Here is a 26,586-nt window from a genome sequence, read left to right on the forward strand (position 1 = left end):
TGCAGCAACAGTATGGCAGCGCCCCGAAGGTCTGCCCTTCCTCAGGAAGGAATGAAGCAGAGCTGGTAGGAGGGTGGACCCTTTGGCAACCGGGGTGATGTCAATGTCCTTTGGGTCAACCAGAGATTTCAGGGTACATTTCTGTAAAATGATGGGCAGGAATAAAAACAGCTCAGTGCAGGCCAGGCCCTCTCCTACACAAATTTGTTTTCCTGAAAATAAAGATACTCCTTGAACACTGTGTTTCTGAACTGTCACAGAAAGAATACAGAGCAATTATTTGATTTTATTGAATAGCTGTACAGATGGAAGACAGGATGTCTGGAAGCCAGCATGGCTGGAAGGACTCGTGGATAGATGGATGGACACATTTGCTATCCATTTAATAACTAGCACCATTCATTCAAAAAATATTTATTGAATATCAGCTCTATGCCGGTTACTTCATTAAGTATTCTCACTTTGTAACTGCTCTTTTGACTTTTTAAGTTTCCATGATTATTATTTTTTCCCTAGGAAACAGACCCACACTCTCAGAAAGGGGAAGGACTGAGGGAAGGAGACTCATTTATCTGTGTTTCCTTTTCTCTCTCTGGCAGAAAGTTTAGGCAAAGATATTTTCCCTCATGCAATTTCAAAAGCAAATGTCACTCCCTCAGTTTAAAACTTTAACTGACTCTCTGTGCCTGTCCTATGTAATAAAGTCCATATTACATGATCTAGTCCTTTACATTCTTTTCACAGTCTGATATGCCATGATTTTGCCTTCCACTCTTTTTTGGTGTGTGTGTGAAAATTATTATTGTGGTAAAATATAATATACATATATATGACAAAAATGCTCATTTAAACAATTTTAAGTGTGCATTTCAGTGGCATTAATTGCATTCACAGTGTTGTCCACTCTCACCACTATTGATTAATAAAACTTTTTCCATCACTCCAGAAAGAAATTCTGTAACCATTTTAAACTCTAAGTTCCATTCCCCCAGCCCCTGACCATCAATAATAATCTACTTTCTATTTCTATGAATTTGCCTATTCTAGATATTTCATATAAGTAAAATCTTATAATATTTGTCTTTTTCTGTCTGGCTCATTTCACTTAGTATCATGTTTTCAAGTCACCCATGTTGTAGTATGTATTAGTACTTCATTTCTTTTGTGGCTGAATAATATTCTGTCATCTGTATGTACTACACTTTGTTTATTGTATTTATCTGTTGGTGGACACTGTGTTGTTTCCATCTTGGGCTATTGTGGAGAATGTTACAGTGGATATTGGTGTTGCCAGTGTGTGATTCAGTCCCTGTTTTCAATTTTTCTGTGTATACACCTGGAAGCACAAATGCTGAGTCATATGGTTGACTGCAATTCTCACAGCGTACTATGCACCCAAGGAAAAGCCCCTCTTGAAAAGGGGTTATCTTAAAGAATTAAAATTCTTATTTCAGATTTTCCAAACCACACAATATCTGGGTCATTAGGAAGAAGAGGAAAGGAGAAACATTGAGAAGAAGTTGAGTTAGAAGTCATACATAAACTGACATGTCAGAAATGATCAATTTGGGAAACTAAGTTTACCTACACTGCTAAATGACTCAAATATTTTAAATAGTGATTCAGAATATTAATTTTAATTATGAAGTGTCAGGTTTATTTACTTTATTTAATTTTGTATGATTTCATCCTGTTTAATAGGAAACATCATAATGATGGTGTTTTTCAAACTGTGGGACCTAACCCCCATTAGTGAGTTATGAAATAAATTTGTTTGCTATGACTAGCATTTAAAAAAGAAAGAAAATAGAACTGAGTAGAAAATACAAAACTGCATTGCACCTAGTTAAGGGTAAACATTATTTTGTGAAACTTGTTTCAGTTACGTGTGTGTTCTGTAAAATATTTCTTATTATGGGATGTGATCAGAAAAAAAATAGTTTGAAGACACTGGTATAATGGAAAGTCTGGGCTTTGGAATTAGCTGGAACTTGGTTTGAATCTGGGCTCTGGGTGACTTCTGCCAGTTACGCGACTTCTCTTACAGTTCAATCCTCTCATCAAAAAGGAGAGTAATAATATCTACTTCTGTTTTGTGTTTGCGAAAAGATCGGATTACTTAAGTAGAGTGCATAAAATATAGCCAGTATTAACAAATATATAATTACTTCCAAATCTTCCCTCAAATAATGCTCTCTATGTAAAAATACTTCATTCACTAGAAGGAAGACAATATGTGTTATTAATGACTAGATCTGTTATGCCATAGTCTACTCTGAAAACACATCGCTCAGTCTGTTTCTGCAATTTGGCTTATGAAGAACACATAGTTCTTTCCCCTTCCTATTCTCAGATTGTACTTTTCTATACCGTGGATTTTTGGCATTTTGTTATACATCTGTCATATATTTTCTAATTATTTCATAGTTCTCAGCTAGTATTACAAACTTTCAAATCTCTTCTAGTGCTTAAAACAGTGCTGGATGAAGTTTTATTGAGCTTTTAAAGGTCCATAGCACACCTTTTGCAAAATATCTCTTATCCAAGGGGAAGCAGATGTAATCCTGATTCCACCAGTATTTCTCACTCAATCTACTCCATGCTAAACAGGTCAGTTAGGCACTGTCATGTCTCTGGGTAGTACAAGTGGAAGGTGTGAACAGAAAAACCACTTGATCTGAGGACAGTCGAAAATGAGATTCCATTTTCCCCTCCCCACTCCTATTCCCAATCGGGGAGGAGGCATTTATGAGCCCCGAGGACCAGGGTCCAGAAACCTGCTGGCGTCCTGAGCTGCAGAGGCTTTCCAGCACGCACGATCTCCCGCACTGAGAGTCCTTCTTCCCAGATGAATTCGCATAGTATCACAGACGCGCGCAGTCTCGATCGATGCTGGATGGCAGACGTACTCCCACCGTCAAGTGTAGGCACGGGGCGGTGGATTTAGCCGCCCTGCCGCTCTGTCGCAGCTTCTCATCAGCTCCACACGAGCATAGGACGTTAACCCGTTCCCCGGCTGACACCCAACCGGTCGCTTCCCCGTCGCCCTTCCTCTCAGCTCTGCCACCGCAGAGCCGGGGCTTTTCCGTCAGACTCCCACGCGCAGGGGGCAGCAGGGTCCCGGGGCCTGCAAGGAGGGCGCTGAGAGGTGGCCTCTCCGCCCGGCACCCCAGACGGCCCCTGGAGGCCGCTGAGGCAGGGAGTGCTGAGCTTCCTCACACTCCGCACCTTACCTTCGGGCGTCTTCGCCTGGTGGGCGGCAGGGAGGAGGCGGCTGCAGGCAGCAGCTAAGCCGGGCTCAGGGGCCCGCGCCGCCGCCGCCCGCCTCCGGGCCCCCCGCGAGCCCAGCCCCGAGACAGCCCCACCCCCCCGCGCCCGCTCCCACTCCTGATTGGCTGGTCCGGCGAAGGCCACCCGGCGGTCCCCCGGCCCGCGTCTCAGCTATAAAGGCGGCGGACACATGCCTGCGGCGGCGAAGCTCGGGCAGCAGCGGTGCTCGCCCGCTCTCAGACCCCGCGGCGCCCCGTTACTCCTTGCCCCCGAGCGCTCCGACTCCACCATGCCTCGGGGCTTCCTGGTAAAGCGAACTAAACGGACAGGCGGCTCGTACCGAATGCGTCTAGCAGAGCGGGTCTTCCCCCTGCTGGGGCCCCAGGGGACGCCGCCCTTCCCCGAGGAGGCTTCCAGTGCCCCTCAGCCCGGTGCGGAGCGGGCGGGACCCCCAACCCCGGAGGAGGAAGCGGCCCGCGAGCTGTCGGGGTCGTCCTGTAGGGCGGCTGGGGTGAGCCCAGGGGCGGGCGGGAGGGAAGGCGCGGAGTGGAGGGCGGATGGCCGGGAGGGTCCCGGGCCCAGCCCCAGCCCCACGAAGCCGGCGGGCGCGGAGCTGCGCCGGGCGTTCATGGAGCGCTGCCTCAGCTCGCCCGTCTCCGCTGAGTCCTTCCCCGGGGGCACCACCAGCGTGGCCGCTTTCTCCTGCTCGGTGGCGCCAGCAGCAGCACCGACCTCGCGGGAGCAGTTCCTGCTGCCACTCCGGGCACCGTTCCCGGACCCCGCGCTCCATCCGGACCCCGCGCCTCTCTCGGCCTCCCTGCACGGCCTGAAGCGGGCCACCGGCGGCGAGCGCTGCTCCAAGGCACCTCCGGGCTGCACGTCTGGGCCCGCGGCCGCTGGAGTCAAGAAGCCAAAAGCCATGAGGAAGTTGAGCTTCGCCGATGAAGTCACCACGTCCCCTGTGCTGGGCCTGAAGATCAAGGAGGAGGAGCCCGGAGCATCGTCCCGGGGCCTGGGGGGCAGCCGCACGCCGCTGGGGGAGTTCATCTGCCAGCTGTGCAAGGAGCAGTACGCAGACCCCTTCGCGCTGGCTCAGCACCGCTGCTCCCGCATCGTGCGCGTCGAGTACCGCTGTCCCGAGTGCGACAAGGTCTTCAGCTGCCCTGCGAACCTCGCCTCCCATCGCCGCTGGCACAAACCGCGTCCCGCAGCGGCCAATGCCGCCACAGTCTCCTCAGCTGACGGGAAGCTGCCCCCTTCGTCGACCTCGTCCTCCCCGGATTCCGGGGCTGTTGCATCTTTCCTGGCGGAGGGGAAGGAGAACAGCCGGGCAGAGAGAACTGCGGATCAGCACCCTCAGGCCGGGGACAGCTCCGGGGCGGAGCAGCACCGGGACAGCGCTCCATCACAAGGCCTCCAGGTGTTGTCCCACCCCGAGCCTTCGCTGCCTCAGGTCCCTTATACGGTGGGGGTGTTGGGGCGCCGGGTGCCTGAGCCGGGCGGGGTCAGTGCTGCCGGGGGACCCGAGATCTTCGTGTGCCCATATTGCCACAAAAAGTTCCGTCGGCAAGCCTATCTGCGCAAGCACCTGGCCACTCACGAGGCGGGCTCGGCCCGCGCGCTTGCCCCGGGCTTTGGCTCCGAACGCGCTGCCCCACTCGCCTTCGCTTGCCCGCTGTGCGGGGCGCACTTCCCGTCGGCAGACATCAGGGACAAGCACCGGCTGTGGCATGCGGTCCGCGAGGAGCTGCTCCTGCCCGCTCTGGCCGGGGCGCCTCCCGAAGCACCGGGCTCAGGAGGGGCGTCCGACGGGAGTGCTCAGCAAATTTTCTCGTGCAAGCACTGCCCGTCCACTTTTTTTAGCTCCCCGGGCCTGACCCGGCACATCAATAAATGCCACCCCTCAGAAAGTAGGCAGGTACTGCTGCTGCAGATGCCATTGCGGCCGGGCTGTTGAGGGCAAAAGACGAAGAGGCTTGAGGGTGGCCTTGGAGCAAACAGATCATGGGAATTTCTGTGGGTCTTTCTTCAACTTGCAAGTTTACTCTCTTTCCTCCCTTATTTTCTCTCCTAAAACTCCCAGTTGTCAATGTGCCGCCAGAGGAGCGGGCAGCGAAATGTAAAATCCCTCTCTAGAGCAGGTATGTATATGGTATAACCGTTCTCGGTCAAAAATGATCAGCTTTAAATCCCTTCTCACTTTCCCCACGAAAATAGGATTCCCCTGCTCTCACCAAACTCTGGAGACCCCAATGAATCCTATATGACTTGTAATTCCTATGGAAAGTCGCAGTGAATGCGTGCATGTCTCTATCTACAAAGGATTCTAGCTACCAAAAGTGGTAGTTGTTTTTTTTTTTTTTCTCTTCTTCCTCTTGTCATCGCAGGCGCCTGTGTGGTTTCTGTCTCAATAGGGTCAGATATCTTGCATTGTATATTCTGTGAATTAAAAGTTTTGTGATTGGTGCCAAACTTACGTCGGGTGGGTGGGAAATACAAGACCTGTGTCTGTGGGCAGGAAATGTTAAGATGTTTGCGCGCTTTTGGGTGATATGAGAAATCTTGTAAACTTTCCTTTTCTCAATTATTAAGTCCACTCTTAAGCTAGTGTTTGGAGGTGGGGAATAGCACCTCTTTACTGGAAGGAGTTGAGACACCCCCCAAATTCTCACCTCTAGCTCTCATGTGCAGTATTCAGGAAGATACTTAAAACCTTTCTTTAAATAGCTTTTGGGAAACATAGAACTCATTTCCTGAAGTTTCACTGTTTTAGTAGGGTTTCATCCAAATTGTTTAATGCTTCTGTTGTAATCATAATGTGTATTATATATGACACTATGTTCAGCTTAAGGAAGATGTTAATACTTCTAATCAGCTATGGAAATGAATGGCAATTCATTCAATATCCAATATTTTCTTTTCAGCTGCAACCTGGTTTTGAATTTTCTTGTATTACCATATTTAGCATACATTCTGTACCTATGCCCTAATAGCCAGTTTGGGACACTGGCTGAATATTGCTTGACAGATAGCCCATATTTGTAAGATGCTTACCACCAAATAAATGTACATAGCTGGTGCTTTGTTGTGTTCTGTGTTTGTCTTAAGAATCCCATTGAACACAGCCTAATTTTAAAAGCCTCACTTCTTACCTCCCCAAAGCCAGTATCCTGCTTTATAATCTTAGTGACCCATTTAGATAGAATACAGACAGGAGAAATTGTATTTTGTAAATGAATGTAATGGTGCAGAAATAAAATGGGAAAATTTCCTTATATAGTATATATACTATGAAGTATGGCCGCATAGACTGAGCTCCAAAAGGCAAAGAATATGTACTATTCTTTAAATATTAAAGATACTTTACCACCCAAAAATGTCAACAGGAAATCTATTTTAAATATTTTCTTCTTTTTCAAAAAGCTAGTGAATAGTTTATCTGAAGATGAATAAAACGTTAACTGTGCTAATTAACTTCCGTATTAAGTTGGTATTTTCACTCCATTTTGTTACATATCACCAAACCATTAGCTGTTTATTTTTTAAAAAATGAAAGCACTATAGAAATGTGTAAAGAGTTACTTTATCTTTTCTGCAATTCTTCACCTTGGTTGTGGGAAACTGTCTATATTGTTTAATCTTTTTCCCAGGGACTGTCTCTATCCATGTTTATCCTTTATATAAGCTTTCACGGGACTTTTTTAGTTTATTTTCTACATAGTTTCATAGGAATTTGTTTTTATTTATAAGGCAATCCAATATTTAAGTGCACGGGAACTCTGAAAGCCTGCTAAAGAAACTGTCTGTAAAAAGTTTTGTTCCTGAATGTATATTACCAAAAAAAGTAAAATTTAACAAATCAAAGAAGCATGAGGGTGAGATAAATTGATGCTTTAACCAAGTGCATTGGGGGAAGTTTCTGGCGAGCCCTTATGAAGGTGAAAAATTTCCTGTAGTTTTAATGACTGTGGTAGGATCTCTGAGAAATAAGGTGGGGTATATCCTGAGAAGGGAATTAAAATTCATTTTTCATGATGAGCTAAGATAACCTAGGTTTATGCTTTATATCTCTCCATTAATCATACAGCCCTGCTTAAGTCTGAAAAAATATAGAAGACAAAATACAAAAGACAAATCAACACTCATGGACACGAAATGATAAGAATATTTTTATTGTATTATTAAATACCATCTTTTTTCCACTGTTACAAATTTGTAGATACTACATGAATGATGATACATAATTTATATTTTATAGTTTGCCAGTATGATGTATTTACACATGCAGTTAGTACCAATGTCATGCTACATTTCCTTAGGAGATGCCTGTTCAAAACAAAATGTGAGCAAAATGTGAGCAGCTTATCTACTGTAGGAAAATATTTCTGGAGGGTGGAATGTACACCAACCCGCACGTGCAAGTTCAGTATTAACAATATTAGATTAATTTAGACTCCTGGGTCATGTTCCCTTTTCTTTGACAATAATACACATAATTTAAGCCACACACTTATGTCAGAAAAGTTTTCTCCTTCTTTTCTCTTTTCCTACCCACCCCACCCCATTCCTCCCTTTTTGGTACTTAAGAAAGAACATAGATATACCAGGATCCAGCAGCCAATAAGGGGCCACAATCTCAAAACAGAAATGGCATTTAACAGTGATACCATTTAAAAAACAAAACATTAGAAAAATATTTGGAAGCTAAACATGAATCAAAGTGCAGCACAGTGATTTTTCTGGTTTTTAGATATGTCATGGCATCACTGCACAGCCAAGAAATGAGACATTGCTTTGGGAAGAAAAAGTTAACGCTAAAATTATTTCAGCTGGAACTTGAGATACTAAAAGACCATTTATTTTAAGTGGTTTATTTTGATAACATAAATAATCCATACACATCCTGTATATTAACAGATCTGCAACTATTGCTACAACTTTACAAATGCTTAAATTTAAAGATGTACATTTATTTAAAAAATTATATATTTACTGAGCCATAAAGTTGTAATGGGGCACGATAAATAAAATAATGAGACTATCTGTCCAATTATATTTTGGCTCAAAGTTAATTATGAAATTAAAAGTAAAACTACTTAGACATAATTATCTAGGGAAGGTAAAGGGTGTAGAATAAAACTCCCCACCCCCTGCCCCCCATACGGCAGCTTGGAGTGTGGGGGGAAAACCAACCGAATAAACAACCCAAATCTAAAATACTAAGTTACAAGTTATTTAAATCCAGTGTTTTCTAAAATAAATGTTCAGGAAGGAACATGCATGTTATGGCAAACACGAAGCCTGAAAGGGTTAACGCTATGTTCATGCTAAGGTGGCTACTGCTGATCACTGCTGGGCTGCTGTCTCCTTAGGATTTATTGGCTGAGCCAGAGGAACGACGCAGCTTCATGGACATGCGGCTTTTGCTAGTTCGAGGAGACATTGGTGAGGCCAGGTCAGCCCCGTCTACCTGCGTTGCTGTGGGAGTTTCACTGGGTAGAATCTCTGGGTAGGAGCCTGTGGGAAACAGCAAGAGCATTAGTGCAAGTCATCCAGCCACTCACCCTGTAAGAAGTAACTCTTCTGCTACAGATCTGCAGCATGGATCCCAACCCTTAGTGAGGTCTTTTGAGAGGAAAGAGCAAGCCCCAAACTTGTTTGTTACGACAGTGATCTGGTGGCTCATGTCATCATATTAGCAAGAAAGCACCAATCATTATTTCCAGAGCCAGAACCAACCAGAGAGCTCCCCAGAAAAAGCAACGGGAAGCAAAATCTTTGGGACAGAAAGGACAGGGATCCAAAGCACCATTAGCATGCACGTAAGGGCTTAAGAAGCAGGTGAGAAGGACCAATTCCTGTCTCTAGGGTACAGGGTATAATCAAGAAAAGGGCCTTCATTGCTCAAACTTGAAAACAAAACAGCACCAAACGTTTCCAAAAAGGAACTTAGCAGTATGAGGCCATTATACATGCTAGGTAGTTAAATATGCTTTTAAGAAGGAGCAAGATAAATGCCCTGGGGAAGGAGGAGGACAAGAACTCTTATCTGAAAGTCAGTCAAAAAAGACAAACTGATCTCTCAAACTTAGAATCGACAAGTCATGTTTTTCTTTTCTTAAACTTTTGCAGTTACATTATCCAGTTATAGCAAGTAGATAACCAGTAGAATTAGTAAGGTATAAAAATTTGAAAGAAGCAAAACAAGTTGAAATTGGAAAATTCTTCATATCATTTATTTACAAAGTAGTTCTTCACCTTTGTACTTTATTTCTGAGTTATGACTCTCTAATTCACAGCAATACTACAGAACTTTGCACACTGTAGGCTCTTAAATATTTCATGAATAAGAAATTACATTAAAAATTAAAAACCCTTCAAGAAAACAAAAAATCTGAAAATATAACAGAATAACAAATTTTTAAAAATTCTGTATATTTTGAGGCATTTTAATCCAGATTTCCTTGGTCTTATGTACATAAAAATTATCTTTACGAGTGTCACAAACAAAGACATGTCACACAGGTTGCAGGCTTAAACTTACACAGCTCCTAACTCTGTAGGCAAACTTTTGGCATATTTGTTAGCCAGTGTAGCACCACACTGACACTTCGAGCTTGGGAATACTTATACAACTATTTCCATATAATGAAACATTTGTGCTTAAACTGAAGTTATGAATATTTATAAGGAAACATAAAACTGTTCAGTAAGGGGTACAGATCCTACTGAGATGTCTTAGGAAATTAAGAATGTATCTCTGTAGAACACTTAAAAGTTTTTAAGGCCAAATATTATACTTAAGAACAAACATATATTGTCAAGGAAAAAACATTTTATCACTAATTCTAATCCAGGTAAATTGCCCTCCTTTCTAAAGTAACTTCTCCAACATTCTCTTTTCTAATTGAAATGAAGTTGACCTTCAAAATACAAGAAGGACATATATTTCTGTCCACCTTTACTCTTCCTGAAGATCTGAGTTGGTTCATACTGGGCCCATACTGGAAAACCTAGAGGAGAATATGAATCCACGGACCTTTTTAGGGAAGCACTGCAGATGGATGGCAGAAGGAAGGTGAAGAGCAGTAGCTCATGCTTTGCTGGTAATGCATACTATTCCCGGCCAATCATGAGAGGCCTTCCCATGGCTCTTTACCTTGAGATGGCCAATGTTTTCTAGTGGAGGTTTTGGGAGGAAGAGAACTATCACTGCATTTCTTTCTTTGTTGTGAATGAAGAAATGGAGTAGCGAGCAGAAGTGAGAAAACAAAAGAGAAGATAGATAACAGATATGAGCGACAAAGTGCAGAATTTTACAGGTGTTAACAGAGGAGTAGAGAAGACAGTAATCAGGTTTTTATTATGAAATACAATTGGGCATGCAATGCATTAGGGTGATGAGGTTTCACAATGGACAAATGCTTTGTAAATTCAAAGGTTATACTTACCCACTAACAAAACAAGTTCAAACAGGAAAAAAAGAAAAGAAAAAAAAGTCTATGAGAGATTCTTTAAACATCTACCTTTTAAAGTGTTCATTGTACTGGTGGCATGTTATGCTAACCACTCAGTCATAAAATCTCTAGGGCTGTACTGTCCAACATGGTAGCCATAGCCACATCACAGTTAATTAAATTAAAATTATAAATAAATGCAAAAAATTTATAAATAAATGCAAAAAATAAAAGTAAATAAAAATTAAAAATTTGGCTCCTTGGTGCACTAGCCACATTTAAATTGTTTAGCAGTCACATGTGGTTAGTGGCAGCCATACTGGACAGTGCAGATATAGAACATTTCCATCATCATAGAAAGTTTTATTACAGAACACTGCTTTAGAGTACGCCAAATTCAAAGATTATTTTCCCCAAAAACAGCAGTTCCTCTATGTCTCCCTTACTGCCTTCAAGGTGAAACCCCCTTTCAGTCAACTGAGTCAAATCAGGCTTTTTAGTGTGTGTGGTATACAGTACCGCCTCATGTTTTAGCAAATGATGTTTGTGATAAATACTCAGCATACCCAAACTCTATAAATAATTTATGGTGGATAGATCTCAATTTTAGATTTAAAGAATAATGTGATACTTACACTTCATTTCACATCCTATTCTGCCTAAGTATTGATTTATATCACCTGAGTCATAAAGAATATTGATTTATTTCTATTGATAATATATCCTCTCAAGTATAAAGTTTAAAAAGTAATTGGCTCCTATGTTTTACATATAGTATCTATTAATAACATTTTTACAGTACTCATAGACTGCTGTCTGTATCTTGATGGAATAATAAATTGATTCATATGTTGTACATTGATTACAATGAGCTATTATTACAAATAACATGATAAATATGACTTTGAGGATCTATAAAGATTGTAAAAGGGAACTCAATGCATTGTTATTTATTGTGGCTTTGATTATACTGCTTGCTGACAGGTATGACCACTTTAAAACTGCTAAAGTTACTGGACCTACAAAATACAGCCTTTAAAAATATTGTGACTTTGAAAGCAATTCTAATTAACATTGAACTAAGAGGCAGCGTCACCTTAGAAAGAGCATGGGTTAGACAGACACATGACAAGTTTGTCATGTTACTAGATGCTGGATATTGGGCAAACTAACCTGAGACAGTTTTCTTATTTGTAAAACAGAGACAATACTAGTTATTTTGCAAAGTTGTGGGGAATGAATGCCTACATATGCAACGATCCTGGCACACAGCAGGTATACAATAAGTGTAGCTATATAATAAAACTATGATAAGAGCTAACATTAATAGACTTTAGATCAAAAAAGATGAGAATTAGAAAAGAAGGGATAGAAACTAGAAATATTTTTGAAGAAAATGACCACTTACAAAACATCAATTGTTAAAATGTGGAGAACACAATGTAACTGTTTAGTTCGGGGGAAAATAAAGAATATCCACTTTTGGGCCTCCCTGGTGGCGCAGTGGTTGAGAGTCCGCCTGCCGATGCAGGGGATACGGGTTCGTGCCCCGGTCTGGGAGGATCCCATATGCCGCAGAGCGGCTGGGCCCGTGAGCCATGGCCGCTGAGCCTGCGCGTCCGGAGCCTGTGCTCCACAACGGGAGAGGCCACAACAGTGAGAGGCCCGCATACCGCAAAAAGAAAAAAAAAAAAAAAAAAAAAAAAAGAATATCCACTTTTATGTTAATATTCCTATAAAACATAACCTTACATTAAAAGACAGATTACCCAAATAATCTTACTGCTTTAATATTGTTAAAGGAGTTGATAAGTGATTAAGATTAGTGTGGATGCACCACTGTCATAAAGTAACACATAATTTAAAATAAAACAGTACAGAAACACAGGCAAACCTGAGGTTTCGAGATATTCAAGAACTACCATTATTGCAGACTTAGAACATATCAGTCTAAGCTTGTCATGTTTTATCTCCTTACAAATGGGAAAACTGGGTTTAGAATAGATTAATTCATTTGAGTTCATGCAGATAAGAAACAGCAGAGCTAGGATTTAAATCCAGATCAGTCTGATTCCAAAGCCCGTAGTTCTCCCACGGCAACCTTAAAACTATACTAAAAATAAATAAATAATAAAAAATGATTTTTCAATGGGTGGAAAAGTAGAGCTTTCAAAATAAAATTTTTAACAATTTCTAATTTGCAAATATGACAGGTTAGTGGGCAATTTCTCTCTCAATATCAAAAAGGGACTGAAAATATTTAGACTAAATGAGTAATTATAATACTTCAAGTACTCTGAAGTCAGACTCTGACTTTACTAGGTGACTGTTGGTAAGGTTTTTTGTTTTTGTCTCATAGAATTGCCATGAAGATTCAGTGAGAGGATGGTACTTAGCACACTGCCTGGCACTCAGTAATCGCTCAATTATTATTTTCATTACACAAATTTTACATCTGAATGAATGCTCTATATGAAAACCGAACCTAGTAATTATTGTTATAAAAGGTTAATGGATTTTATTTAAGATTAATATTATTTGCTTCTTGGTCAACAACATACAAGCCAAATTTCTAAGTTTAAAATACTGAAAAGAGAACACATTTGGCTGCTTGTAATTTCAGGCTAACCTAGTGATAAATAAATATGATTATTTATTTTTAAAAACATTTGTTTTTAAAAACACAGTAAACAAACATATAGCTTATGTTATATGTTGAAGGAAACATTTTCTACTGGCACTTACAAATATTTAGGATATATATAAAATAACTATCTTCTGAAGAGCTACAATCTTTTCTTCCAGATCATTTCAAAGCCTGGGAAAAGGAGAAAAGTTTAATGGCTAAATTTTGATGATTCATTCCATTCAAAGATTCAAAGAGATGGGCCTGACAATCATAATACTATCTAATCTACATGTGGCAATACAGATTTTGTGAATTAACAGCAAAACTGAGGTTAGAATTAAGGAAGATTAGACACTACTCTAGGTCTTCAAAATCACTGTTAGATTATCTCTTATTTTGATGGCATAGAAATATTTGAATCTTATTACTAATTTTTAGAAGATTTACTTAGGTAGGAACCTATACGTTTTCTAAAGGTAATTATACAAAGTGGTATGTAGTATATGTATATTTACGTATGTATACAGTGGACCCTTGAATGTAGGGGCTAGGGGCGCCAACCCTCTATATAATGTGCCTATAACTTATAGTCAGCCCTCCATACATGCAATTCCTCCCTATAGGTGGTTCTGGTTCCTCTGTATCTATGGTTCCGCATCCACGGATTCAACCAATCTCAGACTGTGTAGTACTGTAATATATACTGATAAAAAAATGCACGTTTAAGTAGACCTGTGCAGTTCAAACCCATGTTGTTCAAGGGTCAACTGTACATGTATATGCATATGTGTGTATATATATGTATATGTATATACATGTGCATATATAGAGGGAGTCAAATACCAATCACCCCTTTAATTTTTAAATTATTGATACTAAAATCTCTAACTTAATTTGTAGAGAAACAAATCCAAAGAGAGGTACGTACTAGATCAACTAATAGAGTATTAGCGGTAATTCTAGATATGCTACATAATAGGCATTGAATATGGCTGATGATAGTAAAAAGACATAATACTGGAAAAAAACTGGGTGTATTTTATATATATATATTTATTTATTTTTTATTTATTTTTTTGCTATACATACATTTTCTCTGTTGTGGGCAGCACACACATTTGTGCTGGACCCGAAGGCTCACTGCGCTGTTCAGGGTGTCCCCACCCCTTACTGTTGGCCGCTCTTAAGTGTGGTGTGGATAGACCAGGCTTCTTCCTCAACAGCTGTCTTTTCCCTTTTTCCAAAATTGCTGTGTCTGGCTCTGCAGATTCTCCTTCCTCCTCTTCCCTTTTTTAAATTTTTATTGGCGTATAGTTGCTTTACAATGTTGTGTGCGTTTCTACTGTACAGCAAAATGCATCAGCTATGCACGTGCATATATCCCCCCTCTTTTTTGGATTTCCTTCCCATTTAGGTCACCACAGTGCATTAAGTAGAGTTCCCTGTGCCGTACAGTATGTTCTCATTAGTTATCTATTTTATACATAGCATCAATAGTGTATATATGTCAATCCCAATCTCCCAATTCCTCCCACCCCACCCCTTTCCCCCTTGGTATCCACACATTTGTTCTATGTGTGTATTTTTAATAAGAAAGATAACTTAATATTTACTGTGCACTTGCAGTAAAACAGGATCCTGTTTCTTCTTGTTGGCATTCTAGATTTTTCTTTTATTTAAAAAAAAAGAATTGGAGGGGGAGGAAAAAAAACAACTTGATTTGAAAAGACAACGTGACATTAGGGAAAAATATCTAGATTTTGAACTGCCAATATAATCTGGCCAAGAAGAGGAGTAATTTCATTTTAAAGTTTAGAGTCAGAGGAGAGGTGTTCATGAATGTTAAAAAAGAAGGTCACAGTAAAACTTTTGATATTTTCCACACACGTCCCTGACAAAGATAAAGGGATTTTTTTTCCTGTAATTTTTTTTTAAATAAAGGACATGAAAAATCTAATAATGTTTTAATGTAGTTATGGAAGATCAACAAAGTGTGACATCACGATATCTCCCTCAGTGACCTTAGGGATAAAAATAATTTCCCTTAAGTATCAGTCTACTGCCACAGACAGAGTCCATTTTGAGAAAATACAGTTATGAAATTTATGGATCAACTATGATACACCAAAAATGTTTTTCGTGTCTATTTAAATACTAAAAATTATCTAGAAGAACCCCCATTGGATTTCAATGTCATCACAGTTGATACATTACTGTTAACCAGGAAGTAGGTTTTAAATAAGCTTGAGCCAAGTTAAGTTTTAAGCCAAACTTAAAACAGTATGTTTCCACTACCACTGAATAGTATTATATTATAGGTTTGGTTAGAAAGAATAGATTATATCCTTTATATGATTATCGTACTGGTGTTCCTTTAAAATGTAATTTCAATTTATTGCATTAGTATTGATTAGTATTAGTTTGTATGGATGGGGTATGCATGGGATATCTAAAGTTGATTCTCAATTGCGGTTGATTCTCGATTACAAGTTAAAGTTAAAAGGAAATGGGGGAAGAACAAAGGGTGTTTTGTTTGACACTTTGTCTTACCTTCAGATAAACAGAACTGATATTTAATCTAAATCTCAATGGGGCAAATCAATTTTATCATCATGTTAAAAAGTAATAATGAACCTAAAAATCTTCACACCATTATGTAATTTTTGCAAACCATAAGTCAGGTCCATATGGCTATTACATGGCCTATTTCATGTCTTCTCTCTCAACTTTGACTTACAACTTTAAAGGGACTTCTACATTTATGGGTTGGTTTGTGACAGGAAAATCAAAATCTGAACTGGGAATAAAAAATCATTCTTCAGATATCATAATGTTTTTGCTACTGTAAAGGAGTAAATATTTCCTTTTTATATTATTGTGCTGAATTGAAAACCACTGATAAAAATTTTTATCTTTCATAACTATTTAAGTCTGCAAAAAACCATAAAAATGTATTAAGTAATACTGGAAAAGTTATTTACAGTGTTTAAAAACACCTTTTAAAAAATTCAAGTGCATGTTTCTAACAGTTCCTAAAGGCAAAGACAATTAAAAAAAATTAACCAAAGAGCCTTGACTTGGCTGCTGTATCGTTCTTTACCTAATGTCTCAGAAAGTGAGACTACTACTTACTTCCCATGTTATACATCTGGCCAAGTGTGCAGGATAATATGCAAAATATAAGAAGAACATTAAGAAGAGGAATATGAAGGACTCCAGCTAGTAAACAGCTACAACATGAAAACTGACAGCCTTTATACATTTAAGGGGAAAAGTTAGTCTGAACGTGGCCTTATTATCAATATTTTTCATTTGTGAAATTTATGGCTCAACTCTATGTATGGTACACAAAAGTGTTATTCATGTCTATTTTAATAATGTCTGATATTTAATCAGATATTCTCTATTATTAAAAATGAAATGTCCAGGTATACTTAACTAGTTTTTATTTTGTTGTTCATTAATTTATTTTTAGTATCTTTCTTTTACCATCTTTCTTATGCCGAGCTGAGTAATTTTAGATAGTGTCAACCCAGTCTAATATAATTTTCTCTTTGCTAGGTCTTCTATATAATTAATTGAAAGGGCTCCAAGTTTTTTGGTAAAATTATTTTTATAATGGCCAATTAAATGGTGACAGGAATGGAAGCTTTAATTTCATTGACTTTAATTGAGAATTACAGTAATTTTTTTTGCAAGCAAATTAGGCCAGTAAAGGAGTACTGTGCCTCTTAAACTACTTATTATAAAGAAAACTTATATAATATGAAGAGAATCTGAAGGCTTATTAAGATGAACTTCAAGTATATTGTATTCTCTTTTCCTGCTTCCCTTGAACATCATTAAAACAGTCATCTTTGTATTTCAGGTGCCTAGTATGGTGCGAGGCACACAACAGAATAACTATTTGATGAGTTAAGATACCCAATAACAATGCAACACATTACAAAATACAAAGACACACCATTTCAGTTCAGTAGTACTACATTTTCATGCTGAGAAACAAAAAGGTCAATGCAACAAGGTGTAACTAACTTCAACCAAGGGTTCTATTATTAGTTATTTTTATCCCAGAACCAGTGTTAGTGTTTCATGCAGACCTAAGTTAGTAAGTATAATTCTGGAGGAAATTTAGTGACAATTTCTGAAATGTTTAGTATGAACCAGGGCAGTGTTAAATTTGTTTATTAACTGAGTTACAAGCTTAGTGCTTGCTAATTTTTAAAAAAGGAAATGGGGGAAGAACAAAGGGTGTTTTGTTTGACACTTTGTCTTACCTTCAGATAAACAGAACTGATATTTAATGATCTAAAGAGGGAAAATAAAATAAATGAAACAATCATAAGGAGTGCAAAGAATTACAGAATAGGAAGGCCATGAGTCATTTATTTTCTTACTGATTTCTTCAAAATTAGTTAATTGTAAAAATGCAGTACCCTCTTATAATCTTTAAATATTACAAAATAATTTACTCTAAGTACTTCTAAATCTAGACCAATTATTTTAACTTTATTTGTAAAATTAGAGATGATAAGGCAATATTCTTGGCCATAAAATTTGATCCTCTGAAGTTGAGAGTGCCTGCTCAACTTGTATTTCTTTTGCAGATACTTCAGTAATGATTCTGTGAAACACAATAGTTACTGCCCATTAGCTCAGATAAAATGTAGTGTATGTGCTTTTATGAAGACTGTTGACTTTTAAAGGAACTGTATTTAGGTAAAAGAAAGTATAAATCAAATTTACAGGCCAAATATGAAAATAATGATGAAGAATATTTATATTTCAATGACTGGAAGTTTATTCAAGCAAGTTTTCCATTATTTTAAGAGCTTTTTAGAACAAAAGGGTATTGCATTTCAAGTTCCAATAATGAACAGTAACTAATACTTGCTTTTAATCTTACCGGCATCAGATGGTAAATGATGGTAGGGAGCTGGAGAAAAAACCTGTGCTGCAAAATCTTCAAATGTCGATGGTTCTAAATGGTGCTGGACAATCGTTTGCAGATATCGCGCTCTCTCCTCATAGCTGATTTCCTTCAGTTAAGGATGAACTTAAATGCAGCATATACATTGGGAAAGAACAGATCGCATCAAAAAGGACTACTATCACTGCTAAGCCGTTACTTCTTAATAAATATAATTATTCATTAACTATTCTTGCATATCATTAAAAGTACGGCTTTTTAAAGAGAAAAAAATGTAGCTTTTAACATAAGTTTACTCTTCAGGATACCACTATACCTGGCAGCTTAACAGGAAGACATTGATTGAAAATAATTAATAGTAAACTGTTGGAAGAAAGAAAGGTAACAGTTTACTTGGGAAAGGATTCAACTGCTATCAGGTCAGCCTAGGGCTCATCTTATCTTGTTAATCAGCTTCAATCTGCAGAAGTACTCTGAAAAGCCACGCGATAAATATTATAATGCTTAAAGTACTATGTCTGAAATTGTTTTTCATTTGTAATAATTTATTGTGAAAAATTCCTGCATACCATCTTTTTCTAAAATCCCTGCATTTTCCCAACAATTGTTCTCATTTTGAATGGAAGATTACTGTTGCTGTTAATCCTCGAACTTAACTCCATGCAGTTAAGATAAATACACAGCTGAATCTGTATGGCAGGAAAAAATACCTAGTCAGTCATAACACTGAAACAAGCAGGAATATTTGCAGAGTCCACAGGACTCCTACATACTGTCTAACAAAGCATCTACAGGGCACTGACACTGACAGAAAAATACTGTACTTCCCTTTCACCACATTTTCTTCTCTGATATTATTGACAAGCAACCAGTACCTTGAAGTGTTGTTGCTTCTGAACAACCCACTCCAGGCTTCCTGTTTCAGCAGGCCTGATTGTGCTGTTAGCACAGAGAGGGCGAGAAAGAGAGAGAATATTTCTGTTGTTCACGAAAGCAACTATGGAAATGGCTGTCAAAATGTAGAGCAGCAGGCAGCAACATACAATTATCAGGAAAAACTCACATGCTGACTTCATGTCGTATAGTTCCTGAACTGAGAAATCAGTTAACCTTTCTTCTACAACTTTTAAAAGTTTTCCAGCTGTACTCAGTGTGCTATGTTGATAGGCTTTACCTAAGACATTTAACTAAGTGTAAAGGATAATAAAAATTTGCTTATTGGTTCTTCTTTATTCGTTGAATTTTCCCCAAAACCCATTTTAATATTTTACCCTCAAAATTCATTGTTCTCTCTTTTTAAAATTGCAATTCAATTGTTGTAGTCCTTTAGTTCCAGAGATTGTAGACCGAGTCTACAATCAAGACCAAGAAAAAATTCTGAGAGGAAGATAATTTAAAATGTTAATTCAGTGGGAGATACCATAGCCAGTTACATTTACAAAAGATTGATTGAGAAAAAAAATAAGAGTTAAAGGTAAGTCTATATTCATTATGCACTTGACTTAGACTGTGATGTCTTTTATCACCTAAATGACTTGAGTAACCTCTTCTTATACTACAATTTATTTTATGTATCAAATATTGAAATAATCTTAATTCCAATTCCTGGCAATCCATTATTTTCAATTCTGGGGTTGAACTTCAAAAGAATTTTACTCCTGAACAGGACAAGATGCTATATTGAAAGGATTTTATGGAAGGATCATATAGATGTTTTTGAGTGTTAACACAGAAAAGTAATATAGCACACTTTTAAAAGAGGGTATATGGTTATAAATGAAAGGGGATGAAACTGATGGTTCAATCTAAATAATACCACATATCTCACAACTTGTTGGAAAGTACTTTTTTCATTGGGGGAGATTCACAGCTGCCGAATTTTCTGCAGTTAATAGAGTCCTTTGATTCACAGCAGTGCCCCTTGTACAAAAAATACTGGCCTTTGTGTATTACCAGAAACTAATTTTCTATTTGGCTGAAAAGGGAAAAATGGGGTTATTGCTTCTCCCTCCTACAGAGCTTTTCATTATGCCTGATGCACTCAACTTCTAAGCTCTTCTGAGAAAAAAAAATAACTGAAGAGGCAAGAGGTAGAAAAATGAGCTTGTTAGCACATTAGAAGTGAAGTATCTTGGTGGGCCCTAGAAATTCCCAGTGGTGTGTTAACTTATCACTCTATGCATGCTGGCACTGATAGTCTCCCAATTGATCACTCTCTTTTCGCACCAAAGGTGCTGCCAGGAAGCAAAGGCCGAAGGCCCACAGGAGAACAGTCTGCTATCAAAACAAGCTGTTTTTAAACGTCTGCTTGAATGGGTAAAATGCTTCATGAAAAGTAGGGTGGAGACACCTACCTGCTTTTAAAATGCTCTACTTTCAGAGGGCCTATAAATGAAATATTTTACTTTACCTTATTATATTTAGAGTTTACACAAAAATTAGGCAGAGAGAAAGCAAATTTAATATTTCTAAAGCAAGGAGATGATTAGAGCAAGAAATGAATATCTAGAGAAGATACAATTATTTTTTATTTTTTTAAATTTTTTGAACATCTTTATTGGAGTATAATTGCTTTACGTTGTTTAGTTTCTGCTGTATAACAAAGTGAATCAGCTATACATGTACATATATTCCCATATCCCCTCCCTCTTGCGTCTCCCTCCCACCCTCCCTATCCCACCCCTCTAGGTGGTCACAAACCACCGAGCTGATCTCCCCTGTGCTATGCGGCTGCTTCCCACTAGCTATCTATTTTACATTTGGTAGTGTATATATGTCAATGTCACTCTCTCATGTCGTCCCAGCTTACCCTTCCTCCTCCCTGTGTCCTCAAGTCCATTCTCTACGTCTGCATCTTTATTCCTGTCCTGCCCCTAGGTTCTTAAAGATACATTCTGAAGTGTAATTCTATTTCACTGTACAAAAGGAGATTCATAAAACTCTGAAGAAACCCTAATTATATAAAGCTACAGAAACTAAAATTATCTAGACATAATGTATTCATTTTGTATAAAAACACATGATGTATTTAATAAAATGGCAAAAAAATCATAATTAGAGAAAATGACGCTTTCTAAAACAATTTTTTAAAGTTCAGGTATAGGTGGCAGAGTGAAGGAAAACAATCATTAATGGTTGAATTTAAATGAAAAACTGCAACGGTTATCACAAATTAGGCAGCCCACTGTCTGAAGTTTCCTTCTGGGGGATTATTTTCAGAAAATACTGTTAGCTTAGTAAATTATTATAGACTACAGTAACTCACCTTCTAAAAGCTAAATATTCTAATTTTCCAAGTGTGATGTAGTCAAATAAATAAATAAACAACAATATGAAAGCAACCCAATCTACAGTACTTACATCTTTCCCCTTTTACTTTGGAAAACATTTATTAAGGAGATATAATGAACTCTAAGTACTTAAACAATAGTCCTGAGTCCACAAACAAGGTGTTTTTTGCGATTGAGATGATGATAAAGTTCCAAACAGTGATGTTGGCATCTGCAATGGTAACCATAGTCCAAAATAGTTAATTCCTATATCTCCTTACCATATGTTAGACACTTATTCCTTAAAAGGCAGCTCTCTAGGGAAGAGTTATTAGTACCTATAAATTGAGTGGCATACGCAAACTTGATGGCTAATAACAACAGGATAGCTCAAGCTATATTCCTACTGTGATTGTGTGTTGCCACTGGCGTTGAAATTAAAAAAACTGAAATGGGTGAAATGATAAAAAGGTGACGGTAAACTTACAAATTCAGAACAAAATTTAAAGTACAAGTCTAAGTTGAATTAAGACGGTTTTTGTTGCAAATCTAAAACCCAAGCCAAAACTAGCTAATAAAGAGCCATTTGATGAAGGAGACTTTTAGCTGGTAGGAATCTTTAATATAGAACTAGCCAATCAAAAGAAATAACACACAGGTGCTGCAATCACAGCAATATAATTATCCACTAATCCTCCTTCCTTCTACTTTCTGCAAAAATAGAAATGGGGGGAAGGAATATTACCATTCTAAAAATAAGAAAAGGGAACTGATTTTTATAGTACAAATAAATAGTTTAAACCCAATCTGTACTTCATTAATATGAAATTAATATCAGTATTCAATTAACTACTTTTGATTTTAAACTTATCATATGAAACAATAATGGCCCCCTGTCACTGTGTCAAGACCAGCTGTTATGAAACTAGGGTTCAGTTTCAGCCCACTCCTGGAAAGAGATACATGAATTCTCTGTGCCACAGTTTCTCTGAATGTTAAATGGGGATCCCCCCACCTGCTCCTATTTATAGGGCTGTTGAAGATAAAGGATATAAATACAAAGTAACCCAAAAGTCCCCCTACATCTGTGATGAAGATAGTTATTTTGACCTTTGACTCAAGTCTTTGTAAATAGCAGGTGCTGTCTCCACTAGGACAATTTTCAATATCAGTTTAAGAAATATACCTGTGTTCACGTGCAAGAACTCTGATAATATTCCTTGTTTGTGTTATTATGTACAAGAGGAACTTTTGACTTACTCTGGTAAGAGAAATCTCTAATTTCTCATGAGAAAAAACACAATATGAAGAAAAGAGACTGCAGACAGTTAATTAGAAACACTTTTTTCAACTTTACTAATGTATAGGGAGAAAAGATAAAAGGTAGATTTGGTTTTTAAAGAAGCAACAACCCTTCATTTGCCACAATAATTTTCTTAATGATACAATGTAATTTTGAACTGCTTTTGCTGTCAGAAAAGGCAAAATTTTCAGTTTTGTGATCATTAATTCCATGGCACGCCCAGGAGGTTGTATAAATACTTAGGTCCAATGTAATTTGTGACTAGTCTCAAAGAAATAGAAATTTGTGTGTGTGTAAGTATATGTACATGTGTATATGTATGTATGTTTATGTTTGTATATATGTATGTTGTACATAGCAAGAATATAAAGTATAATTTTTCACAAAAAGGAGTTACGAAAATTACAGACAGACAACAAAGGCATATCATTGCTTAATTAATTTCCTCTTAAATTCAGGTTTAATGTTTTCTTTCCTAAACAAGAAAAAACTACCGGCTCCTTTTTAAGTAAAGGCAAAGCATGAAGTGTCTGTATCTGTGCTCAATAGCATAGCCTCAGGGATTTAGGGCCCATTCTGAAATTCCTAATTTAGTAAGCACTTGCCCACACTCATATTAATGTGGTTTCTTTGCCGTTTTAGCAGTCAGGAATTTCATCTCCCTTCTCTGTATACAAAATTCCAAGAACAGTAATTGCAGGAAGAGAAAGAGTTTTACCTATTAAAAATTTCTTGCAAGTACTACTTACAATATTTACAAAGTCTGTAAGATGGTTGGTAGTTTGAAATTGGCTATGGTGGGGGTTTTAACATCATAGAACTCAAAAAATGCCACAAATCGAGGCCTCCTCCTGCTCTCCAGAGCCAGTTGTTAAGCATCAAGTGTGCCTCATTCCTCATGCTTGTTCTCCTAATAAACTAGTGGGAGACTAATGTCTGAGGGTGGAGGCCATGCCTTTTTATCTCTATATCTCTAGCACCTAGCACAGGGCCTAGCAGCACTCAATGATTGTTTATAAATTATAGAATGAATGAATAAAGTTGGTTTGGTAGTTGATTAGGAGCCTGTTATGCAGACAGCCCCCTTCCTCTAATCTCACTTTGGCTCCCCAGAGACAAAGCCCTTTGGGGCAAATACAGTTGGGACTCTCCTAGGATTGAACTTACAGAGAGAGTCTGGTTCCACCCCTACCCTTAATCTTGCTGACCTTCTCCGGAAGAAGAAAAAGTGAGTAAAGCACAATGTATACATATGTAAGGTGTAACATTAAAAGAAAACTGATATTAATTTCTTAGAAAATTATAATTGCCTATAGAAGAAATTCTATAAATGCTGAAAGTAATTACAACTCATTACAATTTAGCATTGAAATAAACATTTTGCCCTATTGGTTGTGATAATTTTAGTTAGAACTAGAGGAAGGATACAACAATGATCGTTGTTGTATTAATGTTTATCAATGTCAGGAAACTTAGCAAAATCAGCAAAATGTTTATTAAGCAATAAGCCTTGCCTCGAAGGAGAATACAAAGATTCGCTCAGAAAAACAAAGCTGCTGAGCGGTAGAGTTCGGACTAGAACCTTCGTCATTTAATAGTCCGGTGCTCTTTCTACAGACAATCTCAATGATCTGGATTTTAGATGGGGAAAAAAAAAAGTATAAAAGGCATTTTAGTCAGCTCAAGGATGGCCAACACAATGACTACTAGCTTTTCTAAGATTGGCAATTTTTCAAAAATCTTTGTTTATATACTAGAATATCATATGTAGTATAGTAATAAAAATCCATGGCATGATCTAAAATAAAACTGAGAAAATAAACAAACCACATTTGACTTTTTAGTTCTAAAAGGCCTTGAAGTATCTTCAAACATTCTGAGGCAGTATCATTACACAGGGTCTTGAAAACTTAATGAAAAATAAGAATTTTATTGAGATATAGAATATGGGTAGATATATTCTGCAATTACATCTGCAGGATCTAATAATTATTATTATCAGGAGTAAAGTGGCATACTTCCCTGAAATATACAGGGCAATTAAGTATCCCATGGACTAATAGGCACTGCTCATTTATAAAATAAAACTATATTGCTTACTTTATAAAGAAGATCTAGTAAATTAATTAATACTCCATTTCTTTCCTACAGTAGCTAATTTCTTTAAGAAACATGCAGTCTAGTTCATATGCAGTAAAAATAAAACTCCCCTAAATAAATAGCATGAATCTGGGAATTATTTGTACTATGTTATTAGAAATTCTGAAAATCTGCAACAGGTTATGACCAATTATTGTGTATGATTTTTATGATGCTTTATATTAATGAAATTCTTTAGTAGTTGATACTATCTACACCATGAAGGAAAAGCTGTGATTTGTCAGAGTAGACAAAGCTGGGCTTTAATCCATCCTTTTAAGCATGCTGCCAAGTCTATATTGTTTTCACTGCGTCTCAATTAGGAGACAGGCAGGACACCTGGTACTTCTTTATCTAAGTCCCATGGGCTGCCAGATGACTCAAAATCCATAACAGGTGCTAAGGCACTGTGAGGATAGTCCTATTATTGAAAGCTGGAGCTGTATAAAATTTGGACCATATATAATTGCTCATAAATCAGTCAATTACTAAATGAAAACATTAAGTAAAAAGTTGATAAGCCCAATTCTAACAAACTTCATGTAAATACATTTAAAAAGATTAACCTTAAATAAATAGGATTAAAAATTTAAACCTACCTAAAGGTTCTGAAAATCCTTTCTGATTTAATAATCTAATAATCACCTGGCAGTTTCTAAAAAGGACTAACATGATTATCAAATATGTGTATCTATTACACTTTCATGAAAGTTGTATGAAACAAAACATCTAAAAGAAAAACTAAGTTACCTGGATTTCAAATTTAATGAAATTAAAATTTTGTGCTCTCCTTCTTGGTAAGATCTGCTTGAAAATACTACCATTAAGTAATAATGAGACTTTCATAGTCAACAGAGAACTGCTTCAAAATCACTAGTATTACAGTAAGAGTTTAAAAAATATTGGGGGGAGACTAGGAACAATCACTGTGTTGTTCCTCTTAGGAACAAAAATTTCAGTACATTAAGTTGAGGAAATTAATGTCTGTGTTTGGACTAAATACTAAACTTGGGTTCTGTGAGAAGACTGCAAAAAGGAAAAAAATAACTAAGTGAAATTTTACAGTGTACAATTACTTAAGTGTTATCTCTACCTAAATGTGCACTAACTTAATTAAGATTCTGTTTAAATGCTATAATTATCAGGAGTACAAAAAAAGTGATTTATTATCATGGTAAGTAGTTACAAAGTACAGCAAACTGTCATTTAAGACAGTGTCATAGCATCTATGATAAACAGTATATTGGCTTAAACTAATGCACTATATGCCCCCAGGGAATAATAGGCTCAGAGACTGGACTTTAACATTAAAATCTACCCATTAATCTTGACTTAACTACAATCTATTCTGCAGTAAAAGGAAGAATGGGCATTCAATGAATTACTGTTTTTGAAATATTGCACTGGTGCCCATTTACTAAAATAATTTAAGGGGACATGAAGAGATGCAATACTAGTAAATCTTACTGTTGCTAATTTTATAAAACATGCATTTGATTTTCCCTCAGTTTAGCAAGAACACCCCATTTTTTTAAATCTATAGATTAAAAATTTTTTCTTAAAATATTTCTCCCTGATCCTTTGAAAGG

At 37.7% G+C, this 26,586-nt stretch overlaps 2 protein-coding genes across 8 annotated transcripts in view; one reads left to right on the top strand and one right to left on the bottom strand.

The window, feature by feature from the left end:
- Positions 1 to 3,460: 3,460 nt before the first annotated feature.
- On the top strand, positions 3,461 to 5,227 carry INSM2 (INSM transcriptional repressor 2; the record flags this gene model as incomplete). The annotated part of the gene is made up of 1 exon (XM_082619957.1): positions 3,461 to 5,227. One exon carries the CDS (start codon positions 3,461 to 3,463, stop codon positions 5,225 to 5,227), a length of 1,767 nt encoding a protein of 588 aa, XP_082476083.1.
- A 2,885-nt stretch (positions 5,228 to 8,112) lies between these two features.
- RALGAPA1 (Ral GTPase activating protein catalytic subunit alpha 1) overlaps positions 8,113 to 26,586 on the bottom strand; it is a gene marked incomplete at its 5' end in the record, with an annotated part of 228,244 nt that continues 209,770 nt past the window's right edge. For 4 of the 7 annotated variants that reach the window (XM_082620169.1, XM_082620168.1, XM_082620167.1 and 1 more), the window contains 3 exons: positions 8,730 to 8,787; positions 17,634 to 17,664; positions 18,263 to 18,387. In XM_082620169.1, coding sequence (XP_082476295.1) covers positions 17,657 to 17,664; positions 18,263 to 18,387 — 133 coding nt within the window. In that variant the 3' untranslated portion in view covers positions 8,730 to 8,787; positions 17,634 to 17,656. Of the gene's footprint in view, positions 8,788 to 17,633; positions 17,665 to 18,262; positions 18,388 to 26,586 lie in introns of all 7 variants that reach the window. The other 3 variants (XM_082620173.1, XM_082620170.1, XM_082620172.1) reach the window with 1 other exon arrangement.

The sequence above is a fragment of the Mesoplodon mirus genome (genome assembly GCF_964341445.2).
Source record: "Mesoplodon mirus genome assembly, chromosome: 4".
NCBI classification, from domain to species: domain Eukaryota; kingdom Metazoa; phylum Chordata; class Mammalia; order Artiodactyla; family Ziphiidae; genus Mesoplodon; species Mesoplodon mirus.